This window comes from Phalacrocorax aristotelis, chromosome 17 (genome assembly GCF_949628215.1).
Source record: "Phalacrocorax aristotelis chromosome 17, bGulAri2.1, whole genome shotgun sequence".
In the NCBI taxonomy this organism is placed as follows: Eukaryota; Metazoa; Chordata; class Aves; order Suliformes; family Phalacrocoracidae; genus Phalacrocorax; species Phalacrocorax aristotelis.
Genome location: NC_134292.1, coordinates 9,079,430 through 9,104,800, shown reverse-complemented (window position 1 = coordinate 9,104,800; position 25,371 = coordinate 9,079,430). Strand labels below are relative to the sequence as shown.

Here is a 25,371-nt window from a genome sequence, read left to right as displayed (position 1 = left end):
CTGGGAGAGACGCGGAGGAATGCACACCGGCTCTTTTTCAAACCATACCTCCATCCCTCCTGCTGCTTCCCAGCCACTGCCTCCTGCTCTGGGAGCAGGCACCTTTGGGCTGGACCATCCATCCTGCAAAGGGCTCAGCACCCTCTGCAGAGCACGGTGCCTCACCAAGCCCACCCCAACCCAAAGGGCAGCCACGGCACAAGCAGGACCAGAGGAAGCTCCCATGGGATCCTACCCAGAGCATGGGTGACACTGGGTGGGGGAGCACCTTCCCGGTGGAGCTGGGGCAATGCAGGAGCAGGAACAAACTCCCCCTTTCCCCATGACCGCAGGGACATCGGTAAAAACTTCCCAGCTCGCAACCAGTGGGCTGCCATCTCTTTTCCCAAAGGATAAGATTTTAATCCCTCCAGCCCCCAGGCCAGGGAAATCCCTGAGCCAACCTCCCCACAGTGCACTCACAGGGGATACCACGGGCTTGGGGGCTCTACAGCTGTACCCATGCCTCTCCCTTCCAGGCAGGCCCAGAAACACAGCCCTGACTGAAGACAAATTCTGGACCAATTATGACCTTTCCAGCTTAAATCCCAGCCCTGCCGCAGGTAAAGGCAATACTGTCCTGATTTAAGGATGGTCAGGATCTGACCATCTATCTGCCAAGCTCTTCGTGCAGCCCTGCCTACGCAAGTCCCTTAAAACAAAACAAAACACAAGCAAACACAAAAGGCCCTAATTTGATCATTTTCCTCTGAACTAAAAGCACCTTTGACCTAAATTCCCACCGCAGGCTGGAATTCCCCCTCTGCAGGCAAAGGATTATGGGTGAAAATAGCCATGCGTGCTCGGAGAGACAAGGGCTCCTGCTCCTGGGGTCTCTGCCTCCCACCCTGGGCGGAGCAGGAGGAGCACAAAAACCCCCAGAAAGCCCTACCCAGGCCCAAGAGTACTTCGGCGTCTTCAATTTATGTAAAGTGGAGCTAATTTCATATTATCATACGATATTAAAGCAGCCTACCTCTCTCTTACCATCCCATGTGCAAAACCTGTGAGCAGAGCTATGGGAAGCATATGGAAAAACATCTCCAAGCACAAACATCCACCTACTGCGTGAGCTGTTGAAAGTTAGAGAGCTATCCAAAAGGGGGATCACGAAAGAGGTTTTAACCAAAAGAAAACAGCTCTGTGTATATTTTTTTTTCTCCTCCAAAAACACCCAGAGCCTGAAGCTCTGCCTAAGCACATGCCTCACATTTTTGCTACTTCTGATGGTTTAAAAGGCAGCTTGCAATGTTCCCTGGTTTTGTTATTAAGGTAACAGCCAGAATTATTCCTGCCCTGTCCTTAGGAGCAGTTTTCCTCCACCAGGCTCCAGCAGGTGAGGAGAGGCTCTGGCAGAGGCTGGAGGAGTTGGTGGGAGCTCGGGGGGACAGAGCCGACCGCACGCTGCTCCTGCGCCATGGCTCGGCATAACCTCGCACGCCGGCTCGGCTGCAGCATCCTCCGAGTTTGTCAACCCCTTTGCAAGAGGTTTCCTGGGGAGAAGGGAGAAAGGAGATTACAAAGTGCTGACAAGCTCACAGGATGTTTTTGAGATGCCCTGCAAGCCGTCAGCCTCCGCTGAGCTTCCTCCCAGGGCTCACGGAGAGCAGGGACCCCACGGCACGCTCCCCCCTCGGCAGCAAGCGGCCAGCCTGCCTGGGATGAAACCGTCAGGTCACGCTGGGCTGAGTCACCTGAATCTACCAGTTCTCATCAATCCTTCTGGCAAGAGGAACAAATAATCCTCAGGGGAAGCTGTTTTTGGAGGCTGCTGAATTGTTCTTGGCACTGGTCGGAAAGCTTCAATTCGCTAGAAAATCCCAAGCATTTTAATATAGCCGGAATATTTGCTTGCAGGATGACTAGCCCTGCCACAAAATGGGATCCAGCCTCCGCAGAGCCGGCCCATCACAAGGACACCTCTTCTCTGCCTTATTAATGCCAGGCGAGAAGGATGCTGAGACAGAGCCCGGGTCACCTCCTGCACACGGTGTCACGGCCGTGGGGGTCTGCAGACACGAGGCCCACCCAGTCTGGCCAGGAACTGTCCCCCAGCCGCGGCTGGAGCAGCCCCGAGCCATCGGGGTGGGTTGTTGCAACCAGCCGCTTGCTCGGCACAGCGAGTGTCCCCCACACGCACCCAGCACCGCAACCTCCCTCCCCCGGCCGTTATTGCAGGGGGTTAATCCTCGCCTGGTCCTCACGCTGCTCTCCACCATGCCCTTTCCCGGCGGTGGCTGCTGCCAGCCGGGAGCAGCTCTGGCCACCTCCCGTGTTGACTTTGGCTGGCGGCAGCCCCGTCTCTTCCTTGGGGCCACCTCGCAGGTGGTCAGCCGACGCCGGCAGCCTGTTTTCCCTTGGCCCAGGGAAAAACGCCTAATTTTTTTTTTCTTTCCTTTCTTCTATTTTAAGATCAGAGGCCTAAAATTAGCTCTGCTCACACAATGGGCCTCTGAGATTTAATCCCTTCCCTCCCCAAACAGCCAACAAAATAAGCTGCCATTTGCAGCACTTCCACAAACTTCTCAGGCCACCAAAATAAGTAAATAAACAAACAGTAAGCATGTGAGGGCCAAACCATTCTGTCCAGAGGGATTTAAAAATAGCTGTACCTGCACAAACCCTGCTGCCCACCTACTCACACCCAGCGAGGAGCCCGAGCCCACGGAGGGCCCCTCTCCCTCCGCAAAACCTCCGCCGCGCTGTGCGTACCGTGGATGCTGCTGCTTCAGGGGACCACAGCGAAAAGCCAACAGACACAAGATTGCCTGCGTGGGCGGTGGTTACCGAGAGCATCACAGCTACAGCTGCCTTCCCCTAAAACACACGTGGGGATGAAGCCCGCAGAGATGCTCAGGCTCCAAAGTCCACGGCATGCAGTTCGCTTCCTTTGCCTACGTTGGGATCTGACCCTGCCATGCCCAAAATCCCACATAACTGTTCACCACATCAACAGGAGCAGAATTAGCCTTTGCTTTAGTTGCAGCCCTGACGGTAATGCACCTCTTTGTGGGTGCATGGCTCCTCCACACCTCAGTGCCTCAATCTATGAGGTGGGGTAATCGTACGGACCTTGCTCATAGCAAAACAATTAAGTTAATATTTGTAAAGTGCCCTGGAGTTAATTAATTGCCATTAACGCATTAGCTAGATTTTGACCTCCTAAGCCCAGCTCTAAGCCATGCCCCGCTAGGCAGGGGCGGATGTGCTCAGCTGGCTCCGTGCGTGCAGAGCCCTTGCACAGCTCACTGCACTGGTGCCCGACGGCGCTGCCTGCGCTCCGCAGGGCGTTTCTGCACGGCCGCACAAGGCCGGCAAGCCATGCCACCGGCACCCTGCCCAGCCCTCCCTCGCCGTGCTCCCAGGGGAGGCTTCGGGGCTGCTCCCCGCGGGGGTCCGGCCACACCGCTGAGCGCTGCCCGGCTGCGCGTGCAGGAGCTGCACGGGCCCACCGGGGGCCAGGGAAATGGAAGCAAATACCCATCTGGCACTGGATTACCTGCCATATGCTTCCCATACCAACGTGTCTGCCTGCAGCTCGGCGCGAGGGGAGGAGCACACCTTCCCCCTGCGCCCCATGATGCCCCGCACCCGGCGCGCATCCCTCCCCACAGCATCCCCAGCCAGGCTGACGCCCGCACGAAAGCAGCAGGGTGAAAACCTGCCAACACGGTAAGCGCAGACATCCACGCCCTCTCCTTGTGTGCATACACGCACAGCCATCTCCCCCTCCCCACCAAGCGATGTCCCTCCCTGGGGGGGCAGCCAGCACCACCTGAGACCATGCCAACACTGCCAGGTCACCGCCGCACCCGACTGCTGCGGCCGCAGCCCTGCAGCCAGTGCCGCAGCCCTCGGCCAGATCTCGCCCCTCCATCCTCAGGGCAACGTTTGCTCAAAGCACTGGGTGGGAGCCGGGAGCCAGAGCTGCTCCCCCCAACAGAACCCACAACCCCTACCAGATGCTGCAGCCCTTCCAGGTCTCAGACACAGGAGTGATGCTGCTGGGCCACAGTGCAGCCCCTTGGGAAGGATCCTGCAGGCAACAACCAGCAAGTGATCCTGCTCTCTGCTGCAAAAATCCCCTGCCATGCCCTGCCAGCCCTCTGCAGGAAACCCCAGCATTTTATTTCACCCCAAACAGATCCCTGCTGTTCCAGCAGCATTCCCATGAGCAGCAGCATCTCTTCCCTTCGCAAAAGCACCCCAGCCACCGCCCCGCGCAGCTGCCCTTCTCAACCAGCTTTCCAGAAACAAACCCGCACATCTCACGGAGCAAAACCCGCACTAGCACGGCGGGCAGAGCTCAGCCCCGGCCACCCCACGCCGGCTCCCCGGGCAGCCCGCTGCGGGCCGGCAGCAGCCCGGCACGCGAGCCCACGGCCTCCGGAGCAGCCAACAACAACAAACTTGTGTGTGAGCGACAAAGGGAAAAACTCGGTGAGGAAACAATATTCAGCTCGACTCTTCCCGAGAGCATATTGTAAATAGTGCTGCGTATGGGTTTGTTTTTATTTGTTTTAATTATGAAAACATAGCCCAGATTGTCCTGCTGGCTTGGGCAAGCTCCGTCCCCAAGCGGGGGAAGCAAACTAGCAGCCCCGCAGAGCCGTGCTGCGTCCGGCAACCCTACAATAAACAAAGGACCAGCCACACCTCGCTGGCCTCATCCCTGCCCTGCAGAGCTGTGAGCTCAGTGCAATCCTCAACAGCCACGTTATCGCTCTGCCAGGCTGAGCCAGGCTTAGGTGCAGGAGCAGCTCGGGCTCCCCGGGCAGCCAGCCCAGGTGGCACGCCGAGACCAGCAGTGCCGGTGCCCTGCGACAGCTCCACAGCTGGGAGGGAAACAAGCACCTGGAGACAGAAATACCGCACACTTCAATGGCTGTTTCCAAGGCAATCGTGTATCTGGGTCCGTCAGTCCTGCGTGTTGGGGTCTACAAGCGTTTCTGAGATATTGATCACCTTTTCTTTTTCCCCACCCCATCTTAACACCAGATTTTCTCACCAATGTCTCCATCACTGCTGCTTTTGTCCTCGGACATACCAGTGCCGTTGCTCCATGCTCCTGCTGTGTGTTGGGCAATGGGGCCAAGCAGGAGGCAACCTCTGAAATGAATTTTTTTTTTTTTTTTTTTTGCATTAGAGCAAATCTTTCCTTCTCTCGCTTCCTCCTCCCCGGCCGGGATGGAGGATCCGGCCCTCACCTCCCAGCACATCCACCTCAGCGCATGCTGGGCCAGGACAAAGCCGAGCAGCCCGACGCCGAGACAAGCTTCAGACACAACCAAGTTAAAAATACATATTTTTTCAGACAAAAGTTCAGTCCCCAAATGGTAAGAGAATCCAGGAAAAATGTGGCAGGCCCGGCTGGTGGCCGGCTTCCAGCACGAGCACCTCCCTTCGGAGGAATCCAGCGAGGAGTCTCAACTAATCCACCCAGGACACACCAGCATTTCTTCCTTGTATTATTGGGTTGGGTTCTTTTTTTTCCTTTCTTTCTTTTTTCCGTCTGCTCAGCAGATTTGACATTGGCTGGGAAGGCGCTCGCAGCCGCGGGGACCGAGCCGGGGGATGGCCGGAGGGACCCCACCGCTCGCTGCGTGCGCCTGGCACCAGCCCAGGGTTCGCAGGTAGGAGCAGCTGGGAAAGAAGAGACCAGTGCAAGAGCCTGGAGCCACCGCGCACGCGCGCAGCGCTCGGGCAAAACAAACACACGACATTATCCCCGTGCCTCAGTTTCCCTTCCCCTCAGAGGTGGAGGGGGGGCAGGGGGAAACACAAGCATTTTAGGGGAACAAGGCCCTCGAGGTGACACACAGACAGTGCTGCAGGCAACCCAGCACGACGGGTCCCCACGTGCCTCCTCCAACCCCAGTGAGGGCCTGGGTCTCGCCGTGAAGGCATCCCACCACCACGGCACTGCCTCCACGTCCTGCCCTTGCCCGTGCTCGCTTGCAATCCCCAAAGCAGGCACCCCAAGCCCCCCTCTCGCCTCGGTCTCTACTGCTGCCTCTCCCCAGCTCTGTGCCCAGGGACCCCTCGCCTCCCCGACAAGCCCCACGTGCTTCCCAGGAGTGTTTTTGCCCAGGACAGATCCACAGTCCCCACTGAGGGCTGTTCCCGCAGCTCCTTCACGCTGGCTGAAGCGGCAGGATGGGGACAGGATGGGGACAGGACACCCATGGCCTTGCTGCCTGCATCAGCTCTTTACTGCTGGCAGGGATGGGAGCAGCGGCGTCCCCCCAGCCCTCACAGGCTCAGCACCAGCCCCTCCACAGCCCCTCACCGGGGATGAGCTGCCGCTTTCGGGTTAGCCGGCAGGCGCTGCTTTCCCTCCCAGTGAGATGCCCACTGAGGAATTTGCACTTCATTCCTTGACACGCACTTTAATTATAGGTATCAAGTCAGCTTCTCTCTTTCACAAGAGCCATGAGCTAATTTCTGGCTCCCCTTTCTCTGCGAGGGGTTCACGAATCACTCGCTCCTTCCGTATACAAGCGGAGGGAGGTGGGCTCTGCCAAAGTCCTCCCCAAGGGCCAGGGCATAAACTCCTGGCACCAAAGCTGTTGGCTGAAACATCCCAGGATGCTCTTCAAAAATCTCAGCCCCAGTTTCCCGCTGTTACCCAGCCAAGCGGAGGGGCAGGAGGTGACACCGTGACATGACAGGCACCATCTAATGCCTCAAAGGCTCCCAGCACACAAAAGGATGCTCTGGGCTTGTCCGCCCACCAGTGCAGCACGTTCCTCCGACGGCAAAATGCTGACAGTCTCTCCAAAATCCTTACCCAGAAGCCGAGCGAGCACATCCCGAGGCGAGGCTGCTGGGGAAGCCTGGCACTCACCCCCGGGATGCAGACCACACCACCTGCAGTTAGCAAGTGCACCCTGGTACCAGCTTTGTTTTCCTCCCCAGCCACCAAAGCAGCAGCGGGGCCATGGCAAGAGCTCCATCATCCCTCCACCCCATCACCTGTTCCTTCCTGAAGGTGCAGGGTGGTGGTTTAGGGTTTTTTTGGTGGCGGTGGCTTTTTTTAAACATTATCTCATTAATCCCAGTGTAATGAGGACTTTCCTGCCTGTGGATTATCATTATTCAGTTCAAGGAGACACAGATAATTGTTCGCAAGCAGATTAATCTCTACAGCCTATGAAAGGATCCCCGTGATGGGAGGCGGTGGGTCCCAGGGAGCACGGTGGTTGCCCCTTGCCTCGCTCAGGTGTGCGGGGAGCTCCCACCCCACATCCACATCTCCATCCCCAGCAGAGCCACTCTCCCAGCCGGACAGGTCGTTCCACTGCGACACTGCCATTTGCCTTTACCCCTCTACCCAACCATGCCCAGCATGTTTTTCTGCTAAACCCCCCCAGAGCAGCCTGTCCCGAGGCCACACAGCTCAGACATAGGCTGGGAACCCTGTGGGGGCTCGGGGAAGGCACCCCCTGCTCACAGCAGCCACGCTGTGCTGCTGTTTGCTTTATTTTTTAATCAAGTCACGAGACAGGGCGGGTGCTGCTCAAAATAAATCATCAACTGCAACAGCAATAAAGACAACTGGGCAGCCTCAGCTGAGCACGGGACCAGCAGCCGAGCTGCCGCCGCCCCATCGCCAACGAGGTGACGGAGCAGCTCTTGTGCCATGCCTGGACACCGCAGGTTGTCACCGAGGAAATGGTGACATGGTTGTATCAGGAGAGGAAAGACAGCTGTGGACACAGCCAGCCAGGCCAGCCACACGTCCCCATACCACTGGGAAAAAGCAGTCAAGGGCTGTGGGAAACCCTCAGGTACTCACCCTGGGGACAAGCATCCCTCCATGCTCAGGGCTGCATCTCCCCTTTCCAGCCTTCTCTAGCCCTAGGGTCAAGGGTAAAAGGGGAAAGAAAATCTGTGCATGTCTCTCCCCAGCCCGCTGCCAGCGAGGCTCTTCTGCAACGATTGAGCAACACGGGGATGGCGACACAGCCAGCAGCATCTCCCCAGCCCCCGCAAGCCCCAAACTGCTGCCCGCACCCTGCATCACAGCACAGCCAGCCCCCCAGTCCTGCAGGCTGGCTCCCAGGAGCTCCTCCAAGCCCACCCACCCTGAGCCTGTGCAATAAAAAAAAGCATCTCTGCTCTTGCACAGAGGATCTGGCCCTTCCTCTGCATCAGCCAGCGCCGGGCAGGATCCGGCCGGGCAGGAGTGCCAGGTCACTGCATCCACTCCGGAGTCTCTCCGGCCCCCGCACGGCTCACAGTAGAGGCATGTTCTCTCTTTCTTCTCCGGGAGGATTAGACACACTTCTTTTCTCTCATTGCTTTTCAAAAGAGAGGCTTTTTATCACTGCTGATCCCTGGGGGAAATCTTTTTCTCTCTCTCATGCTTTTATAGCTTGGACAGGGGAAAAGGAAGTTTTCCTTCATCTCAATCTCTCTGCTGACAGGCACCGCGAGCGCGATGGATGGGGCGACTCCCCAGGTCCCCACCTGCACCCGAGCATCACCCCGACGCCGCCGGGGCTCCCCACCACCCCCCCGGCGCCGCGGGCTGCATCGCCAGCAACGCGCCCGGCGCCGAGCCCCAGAGAACGCCCAGGCAAAACCCTGTCTCAGTTATTTCGAAAGCCAAGTCGCCATTGCGAAATCCCAGCTTGTAAAAACCCTGGCCAGAACAAAAACAGCAAACCCAGCTCAAGGCAGCTACAGGTGCTCTGCCCTTGCCTACCTGCTCCCCATTTTCTGGAGGCTGCGATTACATTTTCCAGTGTTTCTTAAATGGATTTTCCCCCCCTACCCCACCTTCCTGACTGCTGCGGAGCATATCAAGCAAAAGAGAGGAAACCAAAGCTTGGAGCTGGCAAGGCTTTAGACACGCACAGCTATTTTAATGGACCACTCGCATGCAGAAAGCTAAGAACACGCCGGAGTGTGCTCGGGATCGCAGCACGATCAGCTCTACAGTGAAACAAGCAAAGCCAGTGATCCCTGAAGTGCTGTCAAAAGCCCTAATTACCCAAAAGTGAAATCATGTTGTTTTTTCGCCCTCTGAGCTCTCTCCATTACCGAAATCAGGGCTGAGGTTTGTCACAGTGGCAGACTGGGTGGTTTTTTTTAATTGTCAACCATGCTGCAACATTTTCTCTTTATTTTTAGGCGTCCCTTTAAAACTATAGAGGAAATCATCCAAAAGAAGTTTGTTCAAACGGCCTGTCAGTTTGAGGAAGTGAAATTAAACCAGAAAAAAAAAACCCTGAATCCTAATAAATCACGCATCCACACACACAAAATTCGAGAAATCTGGGCATGCCTCCAAAGCCAAGTAAATGGATGATAAACAAAACAAACCTAGCTCTGCCCGGTAATAAAGGCTTCTACAGTGGGAATTTCTCACCCAGGAATCACTTCCACCCAGGGCACAGCTCGTGACGCACCGGGAGCTTCCCCGCTCCCCCCCAAAGCTGTGCCTCCAGGGACCGCCAGCGATGCCGTCCCGCGCTGAGCTCGTCTCAATGGGCACAAACCCTGCGTTGCCCCTGCCTGCACGACTTTCCCCCCTGCAAAGCCCCGGCCCTTTGGAGGAGCGCGCCCTGCCCCCGCCCGCGCTGCAGAGAGGGTGACTGTTCGGTTTTGCTGGAATCACAGGAAAGTCCCGCTCTTCCCCCACACGGGCACCGCTCGAACCCCGGGCCGGCCGCTCAGGGCCTGCAGACCCACCCAGAGCAAACAAGACTCATGACTTGTAGGAAAAAAAAATAAAAATTAAAAATACATGCAAAACAAAAGCAAAGGAAAGGGCGAGAGGAATAAGGATGAAGATGCTGGAATAAATCCCCCTACAGACACCCAGGTGCCTGAAGCAGGAGGCAAAACCAGCATACAGGGCAACAAAAAAAGCAGCAGCCACGTCTCCTTTCAACCTTCGGATGCAGCCTCCCATTGATATGGATGCTGCTGAGCAATGCCCACCCCCTCCCCGGCAAACAGGGTTCATCTTTTCAGGCCCCGCAGTGGGAGGGACAGCAAAGGGAGGAGGGCATGGACCCACGCTGAGATGCGTCCCGAGGAAGACAGTCCCGTGACCCCGGTGCAGCCTCTACGTGCCCAGAGCTGGATTTTGGGGGGCCCATACAACATGGTACAGCTGGGCCAAGAGTCGAGGGCTTGACAGCAAAGCCGGTGGAGGGGCACACACATGCAGCGATGACCCCAGCACCAGCCAGCACGACCCCATGGTCTCCCCAGAATGGCCGCAAGCCCCCACCGCAGGGACCCGACCCCAGGCGGGTACAGCCCACCCTCTCCCCAGTTCATTCTCTCTTTGCTTTCCAGCGCAGATTGCCACGAAACAGTTAAAGGTTTCTAAGCTGGGCTCGCCTGAGGACTCCAGTTAAAAGTCCACCGGGCATTTTCCCCATCGTGGACTTCAGCCCCGGAGCGCGGCTGCGATAACGCACACGGAGGTGCCAGCTTGCCGCGGGACCCGCCGCCGCTGCTCCACCGCTGCCGCAGCAGGACGGAGTGCCACCGAGGTGGGCAGCCCCGGCAAAGCACACGGGGCTCCACATAGGACAGAAAACTACAAAATCAGGCCCTGGAGCAGCACCTCGGTTTTCAGTAGCGTGAGGTTATATGGAGCCTTCGCAGAGTGGGGAGCAGCGGTGTGCTCCCGTGTCTCTACCTGGGAGCTGACCCACCCCCTGTGATAATGGTTTGGCTGCCCCCGAGAAGCCCATTTCACCCACCTCCAGCCCTCACCGGGCACCTGGGCACAAATTCCCCCCAGGGGTTTTGCGCAGGGACAGAGCCCAGAGATTTCTCTCCCTGTTGGTGCCGAGGGAGACACATGAGCAGAACCACAGTGCCCTCCCTGCGGGGAACAGCCACCCAGCTCTCCTCCCCAAGGGTGTCTGCAAATCCTCTTTCACCAGGACTACACGTACCATTTTTTAAAAGCTGGGTGATGTAACCAACCAGTATTTATAATGCTGAAAACATCCCAAAGCTCCCTTTCTTCCAGCTCCCAAGCACACTGTGTACTCTTAATAAAATAATTGCAATGATGAATAGCTCCTTTAACATTCCTCTTCTGCAGCTACTGACAGGGCCAAGAGCTGGGATGGAAAGTCCTTCTCCTAATGCTCCTTCAAGGTACATTCAGGATTTTACCTCTTTACAGCAAAAGATACAGTGAAAATTTGGACAAGGTGTCAGTCCTGCACCAAGCCATCTCACCATGCAGAGACGGGAACAACAAGCTCCCTCTCCCCCAGCCCAGCCACATCATCGCCTTAATAATAAAGTCAGCAAATCACCGCGGGTCAATCTCGGTCCTTAGTTAAGCTGATGCTATCTTGAACCGATTCGATGAAATCAATGCCGAGCTGCTGATCCCGACGATGCTCATGGGGTCCGTGCCAGCCGAACCGCCTTGGCAAAGGCTTCTGTGCCAGAGGGTCGCCTGCAGCCCCCAGCCCCGGCACAGGGACGGGCAGCACTGGGAGGCTCATTTCTTTGCTTTTGAAACAATGCTGCAGATTTAATCATTCGCTTGCAAGTCCTCATGTGCCCATGATTTCCACACCGACAATTACAGGGGCAGGCCAACACATTGGAGGGTTTTTTTTCTATAGAGTCACTTCTACCTTATTAACTTGCAAAGGTGCATTGGGTTAGGGAGCACACTAGCTTCGCATTCCCTTCCCATGCAAAGCAAGCTTATACTCCCAGCCAGGGCCAGGCACTCTGGGTGCTTTCCCCAGCATGGAGTCTCTGCTCCCAAAGGTTTGCAATCGAACCGTCGGGTCCAGCCAAGGAAAAGCATTACCCAGTGATCCAGCTGGGAACCGGTGGCAGAGAGGGACCCGGGATCAGCCCTCACCCTGCGGCTCAGGGGACTCCCCAGTGCCCAGCCCTGTGCAGGGGAGAACTGGCAGGACAGGCTGCTCCCACCCCGCGGGCACCTCCCGGCACGCACTGTGGGCCCCATGCTCACCCCTTCCCACCCAGCGTGGGCGGTGAGGACCCCAACCCGCACCCCGACCCAGCACAGCCACTTTCCTGCCCCAACACATGCTCTCCTCCCTCCAAAGGGCTGGTTTGGGGTCCCCACTTTTCGGGCAGGACTGGGAGCATCCCCCCGCTCTCCAGGATGAGCCAGGATAAGCATTACCCTCCACACCACTGCTGCCCAGGCCATACCTTGGGGCTTGCCTGCTTGTACATCCCTGAAAAGAGCTTTTGGGCTCCCCTCATGCCGGCTGCCGCTGCCGGGATGCTGCCGAGCTACACCAGGCAGCAGCCCCAGGGTGGGCTGCATCTCAGGGCAGCCAGGGCAATGTCCAGGGGCAAATATCACTGCTCCAAAAAAGAGAACTGGGAGAATAGCCAGATCAGCCCCACATCTCCTGCGTTGCCATGGGGTTTTGGGAAGGCGCAGGGAGAGGTGGAGCCTCCCCACTTGCGTAGGTGGGGGCTTTAGATGGGAACCACGCTGTTATCTGCCACCCAGGGCTTGCTGCAAGAAATCCCTGCCCTGCAACATTTCCTGCACACACCTAGAGGCCGTGAAACCTCGCTGGAGAAGCCAGACGTGGTTTTCCGTGCCCGCCCAGCCTCAGCTCCCATGGCATAACACCCAGCCGGCCAGAGCGCCTGGGTGCCTGCAGGGAGCGGCGCCGAACGCCCCTCGGCGATAGCAGCGCAGGTGGAAAAACAACAAAGATGAGAAAACCCAGCGCCCAAGCTAAACAAAGCCCGCCGGTGACCGACAGCCTGTGATTTCCACAGCCTAAACCTGCCCCACAGGTGAGGCATGAAGAGGGAGCGACTTGCCATAAAGGAACTGCTGGCTTTTCCACCCTCCAAGAGGAGGGTGAAACCTCGAGGCAGAGCCGCACCGAAGCTCCAAGGCAAAGCCCTGGAGCTGCAGGGAACAGCAGCACCGCTACCAAAACACAACTTGAAACACAGGCAAAAACCCTAACGAACTAAATCTGTGTCTCCCACCCCTATAAGCAACAGAGAAACCTCCTGGCAGGGTGTAATTCGGGGTGCTGCCTTATCACCTATCTCAGCAGCAAGTCCCTGCACAGCACCAGCCCACAGCCGGGCAGCAGAGCCCCCCCACAGCCCATCTGGGATTCCTGCTCCCAGCAAGCCCCTGCCCTGAACCACTGTTTAGATAAAGTCTCTGAGATTTGCAAACAATAGGTATCAGCTGGCCTGGGGCCAGGCTATCTCCAACAGGGATCAGGCTAAGACTTCCTAAGTGCTTAAATGGGGGCCTGCAGGTAATTGTCCCAGGAGTCTTAACTCTTCCCAGAGCCACCTCTGATGTCCGGTCCCTTAAGCGGAGCACAGGGCGGCCGGCCAGCAGGGCTCGCCTGCAGAAAACGGGCCCAGCAAGGATGGCGGCGGAGAGGACGGCGATTTAGGGCTGCTCCGCAGCAGCACAGCTTCCAGCATCCATGCATGGTCACCCATGCGGTGACCATCACACCCCGAGCTCTGCCCCTGCTCCCCACCATGGGGCTGAACGGCCGCGGTGCTCCCCCGGAGCTGCCTGGACCAAATACCACTGCACAGGCTTGGAAAGAGCACGCTGTTAGGGCAAAGTATTAACTGGCACGGATTGCTCACAGCGCGCCCATACAGCAGCCCACAATTTGCTTAGGGGTGCAGAAAGTTTTGGCTTTAGCAGGTTTACCCTGACAGGAAGGGAGCCTGGGTGGCCTGTGTAGGTACAGGAAACCCCTTTCTATCACGCACATCGCTCCGCTTCCTCTGGATTTCTTTAACCTTTCACTCTCGGCCTGATTTATGCCTTCACACTGATTTTTGCATGCGTGCACTTCCCTGCTCTCCACTCCAGTGCTGCGGCTCCACACGAGCAAAAATGCTGGCAGGGCCTCGGCATCCATCTGCCCAGAGCCAGAGCAATCTCTGCAGGGAAGCCTGCTCCTCTGCCTCTCTCCAGAGGAGCTGGGTTTCTGCAGGCAGCAAGGAAGGGAACACATACACGTCCCGCGCTGCTGGGCTCGGTGCCGCGCCGTTTGGGAGCCGCGCCGCCAACACACGGCTCCCAGCCACCCATGGGATCCACGCTGGACTGCGCGCGATGGGGAGGCGGTGGGCAAAGCACTGGAGCGGCTAATCTGGGACCCCAGGGACACATCGCAGCAAAGGAAAATCAGAGATGGAGGGTTTTGCTGCAAAGGCTCTGGGCAGTGAGCCCCAGGCTCTGGTGCAGCAAGCCGAGGAGGGCAAAGATGGACTTAATTTTCCTCACAGAGAGGGAAGGGATCCATGACCAGCTCAGTCCTGAGTCCTCCGAACCAGGGAGCAGCGGACTGGGAAGGCTGGGGAGCCCACGGGCTGCTGCCCACTCCCCATCCCCACGATGAGCCGGCCCGGGCGGGATGCAGCAGGCAGCACGCAGTTGAGAAAGGGCATCCCCAGCACCGTGAGCATGTGGAGCGGTACCTGGTGATGCCTTCGGGGGCACGAGGGCACAAGAATGGTGGGGACACAGATTAACGTCACCTAACGGGCCTCTCGGGTGGGAAGAGCAGCTTGTTCCCAGCCTCACGGGGATCCCGGCACAAGAGGAGCAAAATGTCAGACTGTGTCGGGAAACATACAGGCTTCCCGGGAGCGGACGGGGGGATCGTGCCTCTGCTGAGGCCGAAGGCTCCTGGGCAGTGTCGGAGCAGGGACAGCAGCCCAGAGCCCAGGGGAAGCACTGAGGTGGGTTTTTGGGAGGAATTGCAGTTAAGGTCAATTCTCCAGGTGCCAAATTTGGGGCATATTTAACCTGTGGGAGAGTGGGAGCGGGTGGCCCTGGTGCCACCAGCCATCGCCTGGCAGGAGGGATGCAGGGACACAGCCAGTGCACTGACCCGAGCTTTTCATCTGTGCTCCCACGTCCTAAAGCCCCACGCACGGTCCCATCCTTACAGCTGCCACCATCCAGGGAGGAAAAAAAGAGAAAACCCCAAAGTGAGAGCGCGCCAGGAGAGCGTCTCTTCGTCCAGTTTTGATGGGATGTGGCAGGTCACCCCCAAGAGCCACCCGCTCGCAGCGCTGCCCCAGCCCGGCACGGCCGCCGCGGCCGAAGGGAAATGAAGTTGCAAAGGTTATCGTTTCGGTGTTTGGCTGAGCGTAAAAACCCTGCCCTGAAAACAAAAAACAAAAAAAAAAAAGGGGGGGGGGGAAGGGGAACGGTGAGAGTGGCAAGGGAGGAGAGGGGCAGCGACGCACGGCGCAACGGCCCAGAAACACGGGAGAGGGGGTGTGGGGGCTCGCACCACACTAACAGATCTCCATTTCAGAAGAGTTTCCTGGGAAAATAAATGCAAAGTCTGTTATAAAAGTTTATCTGCGTGTGCGAGAAAGAGCAAGCGCGCCTGACTACGGTATAGAGATGTCATTATTTTCATGCATCTGCCTTACCCAATTTTATTTAGTTGCTTTCTGCACCATTTCATGCTCATTCTGCTGCTGAGCTAGACAATTGCTTTATAACTCTAGGGTGCAATTTCACTGTCTGTGAGCCACACGCACACGCATGCACACAGGGTCTGTGCTGGGATGGAGCAGGGAGCTGCACCTCCCTCCCTCCCCACCCTGATGTTTGGGAGCTTGCACTGAAGTGGGTTTTCTTAATAAATTAAAAAAAAGAGAGAAAATTAAATTAAAATGCTAAGCCACTATCTCTAATGTATTATAATTCAAGGAGTGCATGGGGGGAGCAGACCCAGAAAGCAACGGCTCCCCATTAAGAATGAGGAGGAAGAACTGGAGGGCAATTTGCTCTCTCACGCTAAGTGAAGGTGGAGAGACGGAGCCCGGCAGGCTGGAGGGCAGAAGCGCTGTGAATCACGCTGGATTTTTATGATCAATTGAAAGTCACACTTGAACAACTGCAGGTCAAAAGGGAGGGCTGGCCATGCAGGTGCAGAGCTCCGAGACAGAGGTTTTCAACCCGGTTGCCTGGTCCCTCACAAGGTTCGGGTGCCCTCGCAGGGACCCCTGTTTTTACCCCACATCCCTGGCCCCCCGCCAAGCCCCCCCCCCAGGCTGCAGCAGCCCCACGGGTGTGGGTTGGGGCATCTGTAGGGTGCAAGGGGGTCTCCAGAAGCAGCCCCAACACCGATGCAAATCAACACTGGGCTGCACGTCTCCCCACCACGGCATGGGCGAGCATCGCCGGCACGACCTGCCGCTGATACGCCGTTATCTGCTGCCACCGGGCCCTGCTCGGTGGTGTTAGAGGCCACAGCTCCTCCACGCAGGGCAGAGCCCACAGCCTCCCAGGCCCGATAAAGTCACTCATCTTGTAAAAATGGGGCAGAAAAAAAAGGAGGTGGGGGCAGAAGGGGAGTCCAGCATGGTGTGGCAAGATGACCGGTGGGGAAAGAGGGGTCTCTCTTTTTTCTCCCTTTTGCAAGAGCCCCCACCCGCACATGGGTCCTCAGGCAGAGGCTGCTGCTCCCCTCAGTGCGGGGCAGGGAAGCCGCAGTGCTGGCGAGTCACTCTCACCCATCCCTCGCCCCCGCCGGGGCAGCCAAAAGAGCTTCCCCAGCATCACGCGATGCCCCCGGGTCTGCTCCTGCCTCTCTGTGACCCCGCTCCTCCCTACGGCCCTTCACGCCTCTGCCATCGCTCACCATCTCACCTACTCAGAGCCTCCTGCATCGCATCCCGTGCCAACCCGGCACGGCCTAACCCCGGCTCCCCTCTTCGTCACCTCCCCATCTCCGGACGGGTTTTGGCTGGAAGCACACCCCCTCTCCCGCGTTTCTCCTTCCGCTCTTGCTTCACCGCCGCCGTTGCCTCATTTCGACTCCGTAATGGGCACGTAGGAGACGCGCTGCCCACAACAACATTGTCTCGCAGCAGCCCACAGAGTTCACAGCGAAAGAAAAAAAAAAAAAAAAAAGACACCCCCCCAAAAAAAAAACCAAACCCCAAAACTTCCCAGCACTTACTCGTCAGCCAAAAGTGGGAAAAACAATAATCAAATGTTTCTGCTTTCTTCCACAGCCAGCTGAAACTAAACGGGGTATCCCTCCCTAATCCGCTCCTGGCAGCCGCAGCACAAAGGATTTGCTCCATGAGCTGAGGGGGCTGTAAACCTCGCGGGGCTCCAGGGCTGCCCTCAGCTCCCTCTCCCCTTATTTGTTCTCTTTTTTTTTTTTTAAAAAAGCCTGTAAAAGCTGAAGAAAGCCAAAACTCCACAAAAGAGGAGACCATGAAAGGTAACAACCAGATGGGAATCCCATTACCATTTTATTGGTCGCAAATACCGTTATTGCACCTTTTATCTCTTCGCTCTGCGGTGATCTCGCATCCGATGCAATCTGGGGAAAGGGTTATGGCTCACACAAGACCCAAACGCAAAGACACCACCAACCTCCACTCAGGGCCCAACAAAGCCAAGAGATTAAACCACCCCCTAGAAAAAAAAAAAATCCCCCAGGGTTTGAAAGAAGGAGCAACGCTCACGGTGAGAAGCATCTTCCACTAGAGCAGACAGGGGATGCGAGCCCTGCTCCTGATGCTTACTAAAACAAATAATTAGGATGTTTCTTCCTTGCCCTCTGCTTTGGGAGCACCTGGCTTACACACAAACCCCATCTGCAAGCTCTCCTTTGCTCCCAGGCCAAAAAGCAGCTTGGGGGGTTTATTTTGGCTACCAGGAGCTGGGACCCCCAAAAGCCCACAGGAGCCCTGCGGAGCTCAGATCCCAGACAGATCTGCTCTGCGGAGCTGGAAGCCGCCGTCCCAGCCGAGGTTTCACAACCACCCCACACCCTCGCTCCAGGCCCCGTTCCCAGCTTCGCCAGCGCTCAGACGCACCCGTGTGCCTCGATTTCCCACCCTGTATCTGTCTCATCTGGGCAGACTGTGAGTTTTCAAAGGCGAGATCCGTCCCCTCCTGATGCACAGGGGCAGGAGCTGGCACAAACAGGGCTGTGATCGGAATTACAGCCCCAAGGTGCAACCTTGAAACTTTTATTGTAGATCTCAATAAAAGAAAAAAAAAAACCAAGCCAACAACCATTTTATGCTTGCGAGTGGTCTGTTTGAACAGGATTATTTTTTAACTCCATGTTAAACAAAATTTCAAAGGAGGGAAGCTGCATTTTGCCTTAATTTGAACCCTTTCTTCCCTTTCTTGCAAAGGAATTGTTCCCTGTTTATCTCAGAAAACACCCTCCATTTTGAAATGCTCTGTCTTCTCTAAATAAAAACTCAGGTTGTTTCCCTGACTTTGCTTTGCTTTTTCTAAGCAAAACGTTGTCAGAAAAGGCAAGTTCTCACCGCCAGTTTCCATCTCAACAATAGAGCATTTTCCCAGGCTAAATTGCTTCTGTCTGAAAATCTTCTAGCAGTTAGAGCTGGCTGGCATGTGTGGGGATCCTTCTGTAGGGGTTTTTTTAAGTCCTTATTTGCAATATTATTTCGTCTGCTTTGCGCTGCCTTGATGTATGAGCCGCCTTTGGAGAGACACAACCGCTCCTCCCTCCTCCTCTGTCCTCCCTCCAGGCACACGCTTTCCTTTGAGGAGGAGGAGAGGGGAGAAATAAAATAAAAGACAAGCAAAGAGGAAAATGTCAGAAAGCTGCTTTTTGTGTGCGTGTCAAACGTTCAAAGTTATTCCAGAGTCTAGTCTTTAAATGTAATAAAATACAGCAACTCCTGACAAAATCAATTAAAATAAAACCACCCAGGCTGCCTCCCCTGTTGCTTTGGAGCTATTCTGACTTTGAGAGCCCACCTGGGCCTTTTAGGAAGCAATTATGGAACTGCGGGGTCGGATCCTGCACCGGCGGCGTGCTCGCTCTGCCGAGCATCCCTTCGCACCACGGCTCGGAGGAGAGACCCAGCGCCTTTGCCCGCGAAGGGAGGCGATGGTGGGGAGACGCGCTGAGGATGGGAGCCAGAGAACAGGATTGGAGCCCACTTGGGTTACTGAGCTCCCAGGGAAGGTCCCTGCAATACCCGGCATGCCGCCAGCAGTGATTTGGGGTGTCCCCGGCTTTGGTTACCACCAGCAGCCCAGCTCGGCGGAGAGGAGCCCGGCCGGCAGGCAGGGACCCCCTTGGCATCCCTGCTCCATCACCACCACCTTCGGTTACGCCCCTTGCCAAGGGCCACCGCCTCTTGCTGTCTCACTGCCTCCCACAGCAGGGCTGTGGGATATTTATAGCAAGAATGATGCGGTGATTTCAGGCAGCTGAGAGCCTCGGGGGAATACCCTGCTCACACAGTCGTCGGCCCCCAAAAGGCACCGGGATGCTCACAGGAGCGAGCACCCTGTGCAAGAGGCAGGACCAAAGAACATGCCAAAGCCCGAGCCCCTGCCTCGCGGCACCCACAGTTCCGCTGTTTGTTTCTCCTTAACTGTCCCGAGAGAGAAAAAAACAAATTTAAAAAATAAGAAAAAAATTCTGCCAGGTGCCAAGACTCTGGCATATGGGCATCCACCCCTGCTCCGAGAAAACAATACTCCAACAAAAAGGTTTTTAACCCATTTCGTAAGAAATATTTATTTCCACCTCCAAGACGTGGGTGGGACGAAGCCAGGGTGTATTTTCCAGTGAAATGTTTTGATTCCCCCCTTGATTTTTTTTTTTTTTTCAACAGGAGCAAAATGCCAATAATAATATTTGCAATGAATAACTAAAATTCTGTGGCTTTCTCCCCCGCTCTCTTTTAAATAAATAAAATGCCCTAAACACGAGAAACACAAACACTCTCTCCAACACAGCAGGACGACGTGGAGTAAACTCAGGGATCCTCAGAGGATTTATTTAACTGTCACAGCCCAGATTCCGAAATAGGAAAGAATTCCTTCCCAGCTTGTTTTGCATATGTCAATCGGGAGAGGTCGAGCCCTACACTATGCTTCAGCAAGAGAGACCTGGACATGGTCTCTCACTTTATCTCTTGCTCCTGGGCCCCTCTCCGGTGCTGCACCAGCAGCCCCACGGAGCCGGCCAGCATCTTCCAGATGTGGGGCGGAGGATTTCTCCTCCCTCACAAGGATGCTCAGACAAGCTGTGATACTTTCTGCATCTTTCATAATTCCTCCTCCCTACAGATTTTCCCACCAGCTGTAAATTTTTGAAGCTAAAAGAAGCAGAACTGAGGATGGCGCTGAGGTCTCAACCCAGGCGTGGGCACCCACCAACCTGCCTTGGGTGTTGCACAGCATCCAGGCTCGTCCTGGCCACGCGCCCGATGGCAAGGCCAGGGTACGCGGGATGAAGATGCATCACACTCCCACGCTCTCATCCACCCGAAGCAGCCCCCACGCTCCGCGTTGCTCCTCCCGGCCAGGCACAGGGGGTTGTTTTGCTGTTTTCCTCGGAGGCGTTCCCGCTCCGGCCACGGCAGGGCCGTGCACGGCCGGTTCTCACCCCACATCCTGAGCAGCTGCAGCCGTCCCTGGCACGGCTGTGCGGGTGGGAAGATGGACTCGCAGAGGTTGCAACCCAGCGAAGTGACCTCCGGGAGGGAAGCACCAGCCTCGGACACCCATTAACTGTTTCTTCCCTCCCCACAAGGCTGAGCCTCGAGGGAAGGCTCCCCAGCTCACCCTTTGCTCCCCAGAAGCTACCGCTTTCTTAGGGGAGTAGGCAAAGAAGAAAATGAAGCAACGAAAGGATTACAATGGCCAGAGCCTTGGGAACAAGCCGCTACCCGAAGAACAAAGTTCCTCGGTTTGCACGTCAGGCCCCAGCCTGGTCCCATGCAAAGCCTGATCTCAGTGAGTGCACCCCACCAGGCTGGAGACACAGATCCCCCCCGCCTCGCAAGCGCTTGCGTGACAGCTTTTTCTTGATTTTCCTCCTCCTGGAGACTCGGCCCAGCACAGCCCACCCCAAAGGAACAAAACCAAGACATCCCCAATCATTCGAAACCTAGTAAAGGGCGGCCTGTAGCCCCAGACAGCTTCTAAGGGCGCATCTGCCAGACCCGGAGGTGTTCATGAGCCTCAGCCAGGGCTGTGGCGGTCCCCGCGCCACGCAGGAAGGCTGCACGGGGCGGGGGCAGGCAGCCCCGCTGCCCACAGACCCTGCGATCAGGCTGCGGGTTGTCCGGGGAGCAGGACAGCAGACAAGAGCTGCAGGGCGACAGCATCCAGCCCGGGAGATGCCCAGGGACGCGCTGTCCTCGCGGGGAGCCTCTGCCTGGCATCTGCCAGCGGCTCCGGAGAGGAGCAGGAAAATGAGATACTACTATTAAAAGTGCCCAGCGCTGGCCACGCTTCCACCCATGACATCAGCGGGGTTATCTGAGTCTAACCATGGGCAGGACTTGGCCAGGAACATCCACTGGGTTACCCTTTTTAGGCCAAACTGAGTTGAGATTTTGATGGGGCCACGCAGTAACGGAGCCCAATTTTGGCTCCCAGTTGCTCCGGTTCTCCAGCTCAGGCCCACACTGGTACACAGGGAAACAAACTCCCCAAAGCTTGGCTGTTTTTTCTCCCCTTGGCTTGCGAATGCCAGCTCCCAACCATGACGTGAGATGGGGTTGGTGAAACACCCTGGCCCTCTGCAAAGTCAGGACCCAGCAGGTTTTGGACCATCTCACCTCCAGAAAGCACCGAGGCCCCGTGGCCCCCCAGCTCCGCTCTGGTTTCACTGGGAAGGTCTCTGCTCGCACTCCTCGAGGCTCCCCTTGCTCCTACAAACTGCTCCCGCGCTTTCAGGCTCAACCTGCCTCCTGTGCTCGGAGCAGGACCAAGATCTCCCCCTCCAAAACCTGCAGAACCCACCGCTCTTACACCCAAAGCTGATTTTTCCAGTAATCGGTGACCAAAGGCCAGTGGATAATCTTTAGGAGTCGCTTCTGCAGTGGACAGAAACCCAGACCACGCACCCAAAACAGCTCCCGCAGGCAGCTGAATTTTCTTCTAAGCCAGATAGCAAAGTTACAACCCCCACCCAGCGCCGCTGTCCTGGGGTGGCTGCCTCGTTTTCCCTCTGGATGCTCCCAGTGCGCAGACCAGGACCAGCACGTTGCAAAGACCCACCCTCTCCCCACCATACGCACACGTACATTTATAAACAAGCAGATAAACGAGTTGGTTTTCATTTACACCAGCGGGAAAACCCTTACCCGAGCGGCAGCAAGGTGACACAAGCTCCCCCCCGCCTCCCCTGTCAAAGCCAACATGACTAATAACACAACGTATTGTTTAGGATCTACAGCGTAACAGGAGAGCTCAGATCTGAAAGAAAATGCAAGTGTGTATATATATATATATATATATATATAGGGGCCGGATCCTGCTCGCATCAAGGGGGGTTTGGACCATCTTCCTGAAGAGCATCAAAGGAAATGTAAATACTTCGAGCAGCCACCTCTAAGACGAAACCGCTTTTGTGTGGCGAGAGAGGCACTTTCTGCTTCGGCGGGTGCGTTTGCGACGATCCCCGACACCTGCGTTTCGTCCACCCAAAAGGTGCGGGGTTGACTTTGAAAGCAGGACTCGCTCCCGGGGCAAAGCCGCGGGCGAGATGCTTTTACCCCAACCAGCAACTAACTCTGGGCAAGTCAACCCAGCAGCGTTTCCCACCTCGCAGGCGAATCAATGAGGGGCACTAAAACCGGGATTTTGGGGGACAGGAGATGCCAGCTGAAGACCTGCCAGCCCGTGGGGCCAGGCTCTCCCTGCCAAAGGCCCCAGACCACAGCCCTCCTGGAAACCCTCCCGGGGGGCAGGGCAAGCCGGGGAGCTTGTGATGGTGTTTATGTTTATTCGCTCTTAGAAAGGAACAACTAAAATTGCAATTCTTAAAAACAAAACCAAAAAAATTATAAAAAAAAACAAAGAAAGCAACAAAACACACCACCACAGCCTAGCAGAGCCTGAGCGCAGATTTAAAGCCCAGGCAAGCCTGAGTGGATGTTCTCGCTGGCCACGGGCTTGCTCGGCCGGAGGCCGGGAGCCCCCACGCCGCGGTGCGGAGCGGTGGCAGAGACGGCAGGATTCGTCCCTCTTCCCCCTCGCCCGGACTTGGTGCCGGGCTACTTCACTGAAACTTTTCTTCCCCCCCACCCTGAATACTGAGCTCTGCAATATCACTTCTCCTGGAACCGAGACGCGAGGAGGCATTCGCTCCTACAAGCCAGGACTTGACTCAGTCACCGAGACGATGGCAAACTCCAGCTGGAAATAGGTTTTAAAATGTAACTAAGAAGTGGGGGAGGAAAACAAAAAACCACAAAAAGGAAAAAATAAAAAAAAAAAACAGGCTGGAGGGTCCCAAGGGTGCCGGCTTCTGGGGGCCGCCAGTGAGGGACAATGCGAGCGGAGGGGCCGGTGTGGGCGCAGCACGGGGGTCCCCATGGGTGCTCAGCCTCCCCCTGCCCGGCTGCGTGCCCCAGGTGCCGGCAGGGAGAGGGAAAAGGGAGAAAAGAAAATAAATATATTTAAAAAAATAAAAAGGAGAAACTGAGAGAGAAAAGCGAGAGGGGGAAGCGAAGGCTGCGAGCTGCCAAGCCCTCCTGCAGAACCGGCCCCGGGCGGGGAGGGGGCTCTCCCGGCCGGGCCCGGGTGTTCGCTGCCCCGTTTGAAAATACCGCTTGCGCCCCGGTGCTGCGCCCCCCCCCTCCCCCGAACTCGGCTCAGCTGGGCTCGGCTTGGTTAGGCTGAGCTCCCGGCCCGGGGCCCGCCGCCCCCTGCCTGCGCCTCGCAAAAAAAAAAAAAAAAAAATTAAAAAAAAAAACCCAACAACCTAAAAATAAGAAGTAGACTAAGGAGGAGGGAGCGGGGCCGCGGGGCAGCCGGCCCCGCACTTTCGCCGGCGCTGACACCGACCCCCCCTCCGGGGGCTCCCGGGCTCCCCCCCCCCGGGGAACGGGGCGCAGCGCATCCCCCGCCACCGCCCCCCGGAGCGGGCAGCGAGGGAGGGGGCACGCCGGGCGCTAATTCGCTTGTATTTACCCACCAAGCAGCGACCCCCCCCCCCCCCGACCCCCCCGGCCCCGCCGTAAGGACGGGGAATCTTTTTCGGAACAAAACTCACCCAGCGGCAGGAAGTGTTTGGTGTCCATGGCTGGTGCTTAACTCATGCCAAGGGGCTTGCGTGGAGATCGGCGGCGAAAAACACACACACGCAGGGCGCGCAGGGGGGCGGAGAGGGAAATCAAAGCGCGGGGGAGGGAGGGGGAGGAGGGGGAGGGGGGGGGAAGAAAAAGCCCGAAGGGGCGGAGGAGGAGGGGGCGGGGAAGGCGGCGGCCCCGCACCGGCGGCCCCGCAGACGAGGCCGCGGAGTTGTTGCAAACTCCCCCAACAACGTAACTCCGCCGCTCGGCTCCGCCGGGCGCGATCGGCTCCGCGCCGGGGCCCGCGCAAGGGGGGAGCGAGCGCCGCGACCGCCCCGCAACGCCCGGCCCGCAGCGCCGCCCCGCGCCCGGCCCCCGCCCCGCCCGCCGCCGCCGCCGCGGCCGGGGCTCGCGGGGGGAGCCGGAAGGGGGACCCGAGAGAGAAAAATCTAAAAAAAAAAAAAAAAAAAGAATCTAGAGAAGAATCTAAACCAACAAATCTCTTCAAAATCTTTTTTTAAAATATCTTTAAAAAGTTTAAAAAATCTTAAGAAAACTTTAAAATCTAAAAAAATCCAAAAAATCTAAAAAACTTAAACAAAAATCTAAAAAATCTAAACAAAAATATTTTTTACAATCTCAACAAAAAATCTTTAAAATCTAAACCAAAAATTATTTTTAAAATCTAAACCAAAAAATCTTTTAAAAACTTTTTTAAATCTTAAAAAAAAACTTAAAGAAAATATTTTTAAATCTTTTTTAAAATCTTTTAAAAATTAAAAATCTTAAAAATTTTTTAAAAACTTGAAAAATCCAAGAAAAATCTAAGACTATCTAAACCAAAAAAATTTAAAATAATCTAAAAAATCAAAAAATCTAAAAAATAAAAAATCTTTTAAAAATCTAAAAAAGTCTAAAAGACAAAAAAAGGGGCACGGAGCACTGCAGTGGCTCTTCGGGCGATGCCGGGCGATCTCAGCTGACAGCCAGACCCCGCCCGTGTCAGACGGCAGCCGCCGTTCAAAGCGCAATTTATTTCGTTTCCCATAAATGAGGCTCGACAAACGACCCTCTGTGCCCATGCGGTTCCATCTGCAAACTCTCCCCTCCTCCGCGCTGCGGGCACCACCCCGCCGCCACCGCCGGCTGCTGCCCGGAGCGGCCGGGGCGCTGGCCCCCACCCTCCCCGCGTGCCTCCAGGTTTAATAAATGATACCCAGCCTCGTAACGACGTGTATTAGTGACGTGATGGACCAAAGCGACTCTGCTCCGCATGAAGTG

At 56.3% G+C, this 25,371-nt stretch overlaps 1 protein-coding gene across 1 annotated transcript in view; it reads right to left on the bottom strand.

Moving 5' to 3' along the window:
- Positions 1-24,414, bottom strand: part of RXRA (retinoid X receptor alpha) — a 124,639-nt gene extending 100,225 nt beyond the window's left edge. The window contains exon 1 of the mRNA XM_075112366.1: positions 24,072-24,414. Within this exon, the coding sequence (XP_074968467.1) occupies positions 24,072-24,099 (28 nt within the window). The 5' untranslated portion in view covers positions 24,100-24,414. The remainder of the gene's footprint in view (positions 1-24,071) is intronic.
- Between the last annotated feature and the right edge of the window lie 957 nt (positions 24,415-25,371).